The 10,064-nt window shown below is 37.6% G+C and overlaps 1 protein-coding gene across 1 annotated transcript; it reads right to left on the minus strand.

The window, feature by feature from the left end:
* Positions 1-738: 738 nt before the first annotated feature.
* LOC101583075 (olfactory receptor 11G2-like) lies at positions 739-1,830 on the minus strand. Its single transcript, XM_004644017.2, has one exon. The coding sequence runs from the start codon at positions 1,822-1,824 to the stop codon at positions 883-885; it is 942 nt and encodes a 313-aa protein (XP_004644074.1). The 5' UTR covers positions 1,825-1,830; the 3' UTR covers positions 739-882.
* Between the last annotated feature and the right edge of the window lie 8,234 nt (positions 1,831-10,064).

The raw sequence follows: 10,064 nt of genomic DNA on the forward strand, positions 1-10,064 counted from the left end.
CAAAAAAAATTTAAAAATTTCTGTTGTGGTTATTGGCATTAGTTACTCCAAGAAAAAGAAAAAAGAATCCTGCTGTTTTCACTGTTTCCTAAGTTCATATTTGTAAATATAAAGAGATATTGCAATTATGAAAAAATTTTAAAAGATACATATATGTGTAATATTATTTCCTGTCTTAAAGATTTTGAGTTACAATACTATCTTCAGATTGATTAGTTCAAGTATGCTGTGTTTTGAAATGAGATCTTATTTTTTCCCTTGATTGTTTTCATAAAAATCTGGTATTGGTTGAGGCCTATTGCCTTGGGTTTTATAGAGTTTTGTTTTAAATGCAAAACCTTTTCAACAAAATAGTGTTTGTCATCAGTTTGATGCTAAATATTTATTTAATTTTATGTTTTTATTTTTTCCATAATTTTATTGAGAAACAAATAGCAATGAGACAGTTTCAAACCAAATTGATAGGACAGTTTCAATAATTAACACATTGCATACATTCTTCCTAGTGCTTAATTGTTTTACAAGATGCGGACATGATATCCTATTTACAAACACTATTAGAACAAATCCCTCTATTTATGAAAAGAATGTAACTATATGTCTATCCTAACCATTTTGAATACACAGATACACAATGGACATTCATCTGTATCCCCTTTTTTGCTTATTTCAGTCATTTGAATATAATAGGTGTGGATACTAAACATTTATAATTATTGTGTAATTATAAACAAAAGTACATAAAGCTTTTAATATAATTATGTAACATAAAATATAAGGTTGTTCACTATGATGGTATCTTAAGATTAAACAAAGGTATTACTAGGGCTCAAAAGAAACTGGTGTTGGGTTTCTTGCAAGGAATTTTTTAAATGAAAGTTCTTAAATTTGTGTTCCAAGAAATTTCTGTAGGGCATTTTTCATATCTTTGTTTCTTAGACTATAGATCACAGGATTAATGAGTGGGGTTCCTACAGAATAAAACAAGGTTATGAGCTTTTGTGTTCCAGCTTCATGCTCAGATGTTGGGTTCACATACATAACCATCACTGAGCAATAGAAAAGTGAAACTACAGTCACATGGGAACCACAGGTAGAAAAGGCCTTTCTTCGCCCTGCTACTGAAGGAACTTTCAACACAGATCTGAGAACCAGCACATAGGACATCATAATGAAGAGGAAAGGAATAAACAGGAGCAGAGACATTATAGTTGTCCAGAAGAACTCCATCACTGGGGCTCTGGAACAGGTGAGGGCTAAAAGAGGACCTGCATCACACAGGAAATGATCAATTATCCTGGGGCCACAAAAGGACATCTGAGAAATGATGATGATGGGGACTGGAAACCAGAGAAAACCAAGCATCCAGCAGCTGACTATGAGATTGGTGCAGAGACGTCGTGTCATAATGGAAGGGTAGTGCAGAGGCCTGCAGATGGCAAGGTAGCGATCAAATGCCATAACTGCCAGGAAGAAGCATTCTGTGGAACCCAAGGAAAAGAAGAAATAGAACTGGAGGAAGCAGCCAGAGAAGGAGATGACCTTGGTGTCAGAAAGGAAGTTGGCCAACATGTTGGGGACTGTGGAGGTGACATACCAGATCTCCAGGAAGGAGAAATTGGCCAGAAGGATGTACATGGGTGTGTGTAGTCTCTGATCCCAGCACACGGCACAGATGATGGAAGCATTGCCCGTGAGGGTGAGGAGATAGACAGCTGAGAAGAGCACAAAGAGGAATATCTGCCCCTCCCTGGGGCTGGGAAAACCCAGCAGGATGAAGCCAGTGATGGTGCTGGAGTTGCTGGAGGTGTGGAAAGTTTTCATCAGTCTGTGAACAACAATAATGGCTCAATATCCTGGGAAGCACAAAAAGACTTTAATTGTTGTTGTTGTTGTTTTGTTCAAAAGAGAAACATATCTGATCATTGTTGACTCAGAATCCACTGAGTATTTACTGCTTGGTGGGTATTTTTTCTAGGCACTGTAGATATAGCAGTAAATGGAAAAAGCAAAGTAAAACACCTACTTCATATAGCTTGCTTCAAAACAGTCCCTTTTGCTCATCTCTTGAAATAACTACACTAACTTTACTTTGGGAAACACTTTTTTAAGAGTAAGTTGTACTTTGCTTTGTCAAAGAACACTTTCGTGGAAGTCTTTGGGCTCATGCATCATTCTTGCATTTAGAAAGTGTCTGAATTTTTAGAAGATGAGAGAATTAGAATATTTCTTTAGTCTCTAAACTCTCATGTAACACAGCTGCTGGTAAGTGAATGCTCTGATGATGTAGAGAAAATAAGTGGGCCCATTGGGCTGGGTTTGTAGCTTAGTCACAGGTCCTCACTTATTATGAATGAAGTCCTTTTTTGATCCTCAGATCACCCCAACCAGAAGAGGGGGTTTTAATTCATTTAAAGTATTATTATTGAACAGTGCTTGTGTGTAAGCCTAACTTGTAAATTCAGTGGCTCTAATACTGATGACTACCAAACTCTTGGGTGAGTCTTTCGAATTTTCTGGAGTAAGCAAATGTAAAAAATAACTTAAGGCCACTTGGTAGGTAACATAAACATTATCAGTGATCTGAGAGTACTCAAAAGACTTATTCTCTGGGATAAGGATAAAGTAGTGACCTTGAACTCTGCATTAAAAACATTACTTGATTTCATGACAGAGGTTACTCACAAGTCCAAAAAGAATCCCCAATATGGTAATAATCTCTGTCCTTGTTTATATTACTTCAGAACATTTCTGTCATTACCTTGATAGAAGCAGGGATGGGATGAAATTATTTCACTTGGAGCTCAGTCCTCTATCCTCTATTGCTTTTTCTAAGCTTTAAATTAATCTTCTGGAGGTTCACATTAAATTTCAAATGACTATGTATTTATTTTTTGTGAAGGAGAACTGAAGTTAGAGCCTAAATATCTCCTGTTTTTAAAGTGTCTCAGTACTTCACTGTTTGAGGATAACAATATAAAAAGATAAAAGGATTTTTATCTTTTTAAAGACCTCTCTTACCCCAGTGCATTTCCATAGTCACTTTGTAGATCATTTTAAAACTAACTTTTGGATCATCCAGCAAAGGGTTTACTTATGAGTGGCAGGAAGGACACAGAGCAAGACTTGTTGTTACTGACAAAATCAAATTAATTAGTTTGAGAAATTAACACAGCAGACAAAAAACGCGGAGTCCCTGAGTTTATAAAAATATTGATCTGAAGAAGAGACATCGTTTTCAAACAGTACAAGGAATCTATTGTTTAATAGTGGCTATGTTTTTTTTTTTTTTTTTTTTTTTCTTTTCATTTTTTTTTTTTACAGGAGATCAAGCTCAGGACATTGAGCTTACCAGGCAGTCACTCATGCCTCTAAGCTATCTCCCCACACCTGATTGTACATTTTTGTTCTGCATTACTTTGTTGATTTATGTTTCCTCTCAAATTTCAATTTATAGGCTATGACATATTTGGTCATTTTGTTTATAGAAAGATGAATATTTGTGTAAATATTTGAGAATTTTCTTTTTCTTCTAATGTCTTAGCTCTTCCTGTTCCTTTATCCTTCATACACAACCCAGCTGAAAACCCTGCTGGCTTTAGTTCCAGTATATCTGATTATGCACCTGCTTGAATGATTTTTCTTCTGCCATGAACCTGTCCATGACAGTCTGCCCTGGAACCAGCCAATTGTGGACTGAAACCTCTATAAACCATGAGCCAAGTAAACCTTTCTTCTTTTAGCTTTTGGTGTCACGTATTGTCTCAGTGAGGAGAAAAGTGACTAACACAGAATTAGGTATTAGAGAAGTGTGGTCACTGCTATGACTGTACATAATTGTGTGGTTTAGGGGCTTTTGGAGAAGGATTGTGGGAAAGAGAGGTGCTAGAAGAGGTTTGGAGAGGATGGCTGAAAAAACTACAGTGGTAACACCTTAAAATATACTTGATGGTGTTGTAGGTAATTGAGTTAGATAGAAATATTATAGGCAGTCAGACAGGGCTTGGCCCTCCAGGGAGCCAGTATGAAAGACAGGATATCTTGAAAGTGTGAGAGCCACCTTTGCTGTGGGACAGACCTCAAGGCAAAAGGTTAAATAAGGGTAGCTACATTCCTCTTTAGGAGGAATAGACAACAGTGATTGACATTCTAAATAGTTATCAATCGCCTTGAAAAAGGCAAGAAGAGTCACTAATCTAATCCCTTACAGGAAAGGCCCTGTTCTGTATGCATGTCCACTTGCTATGCTACTTGCTTCCCCATTTGATCCAATTTAATAAATTTTTACCTGAGCAGTGATGATGGTATTCTTATTGGTGATCATAACTTTGTCCAACCTCATGTGCACTTTGCAAATTTCCATGTTTCCCACATTAGAGTCACCTAACTTTGTGATTTTGCTCTATTAAAAAAATCCAGAAAAGACCAGTTCCATGGCAACCTACTCAGGTCTCTTTTTTTCCCCCTCTGTCATATACAAGCTTTCTTTACTTCAGTAAATAAGTTCTACTACTGACCTCTGTTGTTGTTAAAATTTGTTCTTCAATTTTAGAGAACAGGAACTCATTCCAGGAAAATGTCAGGTTGGGAGTTTCTTTCCCCTATATTAATGGGAGATGCTGGTCACAGTTCAGATGACCAGAGTGCTGATAGAAACACTGCTCCCACAGACCAGGCCTGGGAAGTTTATGCTGGGAGGAGCTGCACTGATTGATGGAATCTGAAATATGTCTTATGCCTTGGCAGAAAGTTTGTCTGCATTTTACTTGTGCCTAAAGGTTTTATCTGAGTTTAAGGGCAGCTGATTAGTTAATCTTGAAGAAGAAATTTCAAGACACTCTAATGATGAGGCCATTTCATAGCTACTATTAGGGGCTTTTTAGCAATATCTGTGTTGAGAATAAAGAGCAAAGATTTCAGCAAAATAATTCAAATGCTTTGGTTCTGGCCAGAAAAGAAGCACCAGTGAGATTTCAGTCTGTAAAGATAAAACATAGCAAAAATTGATTGCTGAAACTACAAGCAAGTAAAAGCCAAGTCTTTTGTAAGAAGACAACAGAAAAGATGGCCTGAGGAAATTACAAGAGACAGCAGGACTCTGGCCTTTGCAGCCTCAGATTTGCAAAATGAAAGACTTTGCTTCGAGAAGAAAGCCCCAGAGAACCATGTTCCAGGATGGCAGTGACCTAGGGAAGTTGTTCCTCAGGATTTGGTTGATAAGCCCTTGTTGCCTATGGCCAATAGAAAAGAAAGCCTGGCTAGTGCCCCAGATGGTGGCAGACCTTCACATCCTGCATGTTGAGCTGATTTTAGGTGCATGTATAGTATAAAATTTGTGAGATCAAGAAGGCTAACTTCAAGATTTCAAAGGAAGGCCTAGGAGAAAAGGCAGTGTGTCCTTCAGAAAGCAGTGTGTGAAGCTGTGGGTGTGGTAGCTGAAGGTTCACCGGAGACTCCAGATGATTGTAGAAGCCAGGAAAATAGGACATCTGAGGAAAATTGCAAGGATGGAACAGAGCATGCCCAGGACAGAAGATGTAGGAGCTATAATCAATCAGTGTTATAACATTAGAAACTAAATTCTGTCAATTTTTAAAGAATAAAACTGCTGAGATAAAAAAAAGAATAAAATTGCTTTATGGATCTAGCATAGTCATTTAACATTTGTTCTAGTGCTTTAAGTGTGAAATAGGACCCGTACTGCATACTTCTTAGATGTTTTTTCTAAGAATGTATAAACCATACAGGAAATCTATTCAAGAGAATCTAAAAAGGATATAAAATTCTAGAATTCAAACATTTGCTGGATATTGTACAAAGTCCATATGTGACTCCTTTCTCAAGACAGTTTCCCTACAGGAGAGTTTCCCTCTGAGTGTGAGTCTTGCGAAGATTGTCCTGGAGAAAACGTCATATGCTGAGGTTACATTAAACTCAAAGATATGAACTATGAGTAGCTGCTGTTTGGCTGTTTACTTACTCAACTCTAAGGCTGTGTCGCTGGCTCCTGTGTGTGAAGAGCAGCTGCTTGCTTATCAGGCACAGTGTGAACTGGCAGTTTGCTCCTGAAGTAACCTGAGAGGGTGCAGTGGCCAAGAAACTGAGGGGTGAGGATGAGGCCTAGAGCTGAGTTCCAGAAACTGCAATGGAGCAGGACTACTGGAATTTTCCTCCCCCCCCCCATTAACTAAGCAGAGAGTCTAAACAAACAATTTGCCTCATTGATTGGAGCAGAGACACAGGGAGAGATGCAGCTTCAGAGCAAGGCCACCTCGCTCCTGCTGCCAGCTCTTTTAGCTATGGATGTGAGACAAGTTCCTAAGCTCTTTCTAATTTGGTTTGCTTTCTGGGAAATGGAGTGACTAACAATAATGATTAAATGGTGCTTTTAGGATTAAATAAATGTTTTTAAAGTATCCAATATGCCATTAGTGCTATTTTATAACCCTCTATTCTTTTTATAAACTCTTAAATATTTTTGAGAGAAACTGCTACCTATTGATAGAAAGTGATAGGCCACAGTGAAAGAAAGCTTGTATCTGAGAGTGGGACAGAAGAGAACCCCAGCGGGATGCCAAGGAACCTGTCTTCTCTGGGATTTTTTATTGAGCAAATCCACAAAGCTAGGCAGGTCCAAATTGAAAATCATGGGAACTTGCTAGGTAGGCATGAGGTGGGAAAAATCTATGGTCACCAATAAAAGTACAGTCATAATAGCTTAGGTAAAATTGATTAAATTGGGATCAAATGGTGAAACAAGTAACACAGCAAGTGGGCATGAACAAAGAACAGGGGTTTTCCTGTAGGGAGTTGGATTAGTGACTCTTCTTGGATTTTTCAAGGTGATTGATACCTATTTAGAGTATCAATTGCTGATGTGTAGCCCTAGAGAGGTGTGTGGTTATATTTGTTTAACCTTTTGCCTTGAGGTCTGGCCCAGAGCAGAGATGCCTATCTCTCTCCCACAGTTCCAAGGTATATTGTGTTCCATACTGGCTCCTTTAGAGCCTAACCCTGGCTCACTGCCTATGATATTTCTATCTAACTCAGCTGAACACAACAACAGCATTTTAATTCTCATATTCCCAGAGCATAGTTGTAGGAAACTCTATGAAGAAATCATTTCCTAAAGAGAGTATAGTAATTACTGATCTGGCATTAGAAACAGTATACATTTAGAAGACCAACATAACTATACTCACTTTAAAATAAATGTTTTCAAAAATGTAATAAAGAAAAAGAAAGATGAAAACAAAAACATAAGATTTCTTGAAAGCATGCAATAATATTTAATCATATGTCCAATCTTGCATAACTATATCTGTCAATCTAAGCAACAGATTTGATAATAAAAATAGATAATATATCACTCATTATTAATCAGTTATTCTTGTTTTGAAAAATCTGTAACATATGCATTGTTGTATGTTATCCTGTTTCTGTTTTTCTTACATTTGTTTATGCTCTTAAAAATAAAAGTAAATTATAATAATAAAAAAAGAAATCATTTCTTCTCCCTCAGTTCCTTAAATTCCAAATGGAACTGACAATGCTTTCCCATGGAATTGTTATGAACTGACAATGCTGAATGGTAATAAATTCACTACATGGAAGTACTTTGCCAATATCTTACATATAATAAATAGGTGATGCTTTGCATATCACTATAGGCAAGTTACTAAGATTTCTTTTTCACAGGTGTACATTCTTCAGCTGTGGAGGACCTCCAAGAGCTTCCCCTCCCCCAGAAGACAGTTTGCCTCTAAAATGGTTCACTTTGCCCTACACCCATTTATTGATATGCACTGGGCTGTTACTAGGGAGGTGCTGCAGTCCCTTGACTAGCTATGAGCAATGCAAATAGAGCTAGCAGTGGCACTGAGGCAGCAAAGTGACAGATCTGGAATATTTAAAGCAAAGTAACAGATTTGTTTGCAGCCACACCTAAGGGTCCTTTAATAGCATGAGTTAGGCTGGGATAGAGCTGGAACAAAGATGCAATGCTATCCCAGGGCAGATAAAGGCCAGCAACCAAGCAAGGCAACTGACTCAAAACCATGAGAAGCTTCTTCAGACTGTGTTATGCAGATTCCTCCAGACTTAGAGGCTACTGTTACCAGAATCTCCTAGTCTTTCAGCATACCTCTCACTGCTTATAGTAGAGGTGTCAATGTTCCTCCTACCTCACCCAATTTACAGGATTCACATAATTTCCACTGTTGTCACAGTCTCTTAACCTACACATCTGTTTATGAATTCTTAAACCCAGGTTTGGCCCTGGGTCATGGCCATTGTTCTGGTTATGCTTTGTTCCAAATGGCTGAAGACCCCTTGTCTCCCCACAAGTGCACTATGTCTTTGGATTACATGGGAAGTGGCAGATTGGAATTTACTCAAGAATTCCAATAAATTTTCCATGAGATTACACTATAAATTCTGGGCCTTGAAAGGTTCTACCATCTATGTTTGAATATTTTTTTCTCATCTAAATGCCAAATTACCTTCTTTCCTGAAGCAAAATTGTTAATCCAAAGTGAAACTTCTTGATCAGCTTTGTGCAAACTTTTTGGGCTGCAGAGATACTTGTCTTTGTAATAACCATCTGAGAGAAGATACAAAATAGGTTTGGCTGAAGACCTCGATTGTATCTGCTGCGTGACCCGATAGCCAGAGCCTGCTCTTTGTTTATTGGCAGGTTATTTATTGCCCCTAAAAGAAGAGCTCAAGAAGACAGATCTTTAGTATATACTCCCTCGTGTAATTCATCTTCTCTGGTGATTTCTGCCTTCAATTCCAACTTAATTTTCACCAGTGGTAGAGAAACTAATACTTTTTTACTGGGATTCAGTCTCTCAGAGAGGCCAGAGGTACAATTAATAGATTTATGAAACTGCTCAGAATACCTGTTTTATGTTCACTTGAAATTCTCTCCAACAAAACTTAGGATAGGTATCTGTATTGCAGGAGTTTATTTATTCAGTTTTGTCTTTTGATAAACTGATTTTAATCGTGGGTTCGGAGGACAAAATCTCCATCCTTCCCAGTCAATGGGTCTGTGCATTTTCAGGAGGAGCCACTCTTTTCCAGACCACCATGGATCCCCAAAGTGCTTATTGCCTCTCTTCTTTCAGTTGGAGATTCTGAGTCATAACAGTTCCACTGAGGAAACTTTTCTTGTTCTGGGACACTCACCAGGCATAAGGACCTTCAAGGGACTATGGCAGGGGCCATTCAACAGCCATGTGCAGAGAAGCTGCAAAAAAATGGCCATTGTTACACTTCAAAGTTTCTTCATCCCTAACACAGGAAGGTTATATGTATTTACAATTGATTAGCTATTCATTCATATTTTTAATGGAATTTTCAGCTTAAAGATCTTATTTCCTGTTTAGTATCCTCAATATTTTCTTAGCCCTTATCATGACTCCTACAACATAACATTGCTGACCTTTCAAGTCTTGTCTCATGGTTTTCTGTGCTTTTACATTGTGCTCCAACATACATATACACACATGAAAGTTCACCCATGTATTTGTATACTGAGTCATTTTAATTTCTGAAACCAAAAAGAACACTCTGCTTGTGCAATTGATCTAGATATTCGCTCTGAGACTCCAGCTCTATGGACACTTAGCACAAGAATTGAACTCATATATGTGCATGTTATGTTTGTAAGTTAACCACAAGGGAGAATATCAGTAAGCCTAGTTTTCTTATTGTTTTACCTTCCAAATCACTTCCTGTTTCTTCTCCAAGTGTGTGTTTATCTTTTCATTATTTTGAAATTATCTTTACAGAGAAAAGTGCATTCATTTAGACAAAGTCTAGGTTATCATCAACTATTTCTTTCACAGATTAAGCCTTTAGTACTACATCGAGAGTGCTGTTATTTTATCCAAGATTATCTAGATTTTCTCTGGAATTTTCAAGGAAATCTTAAATGTAAGATATGATCCATTTTTATTGTACATTTGTGGAAGGTAAAGTTGTTCCTAAATTCACTTTTCCATTGTATTGAATTTGAGCCTTTTGTGTGTGTGTGTGTGGAGGGTCTCATTACACAA

The sequence above is a fragment of the Octodon degus genome, unplaced genomic scaffold (assembly GCF_000260255.1).
Source record: "Octodon degus isolate 3935 unplaced genomic scaffold, OctDeg1.0 scaffold00189, whole genome shotgun sequence".
In the NCBI taxonomy this organism is placed as follows: domain Eukaryota; kingdom Metazoa; phylum Chordata; class Mammalia; order Rodentia; family Octodontidae; genus Octodon; species Octodon degus.

Excerpts from the sequence above, each read along its gene's own strand:
- LOC101583075 (XM_004644017.2), bottom strand. The coding sequence starts at position 1,824 with ATGAAAACTTTCCACACCTCCAGCAACTCCAGCACCATCACTGGCTTC.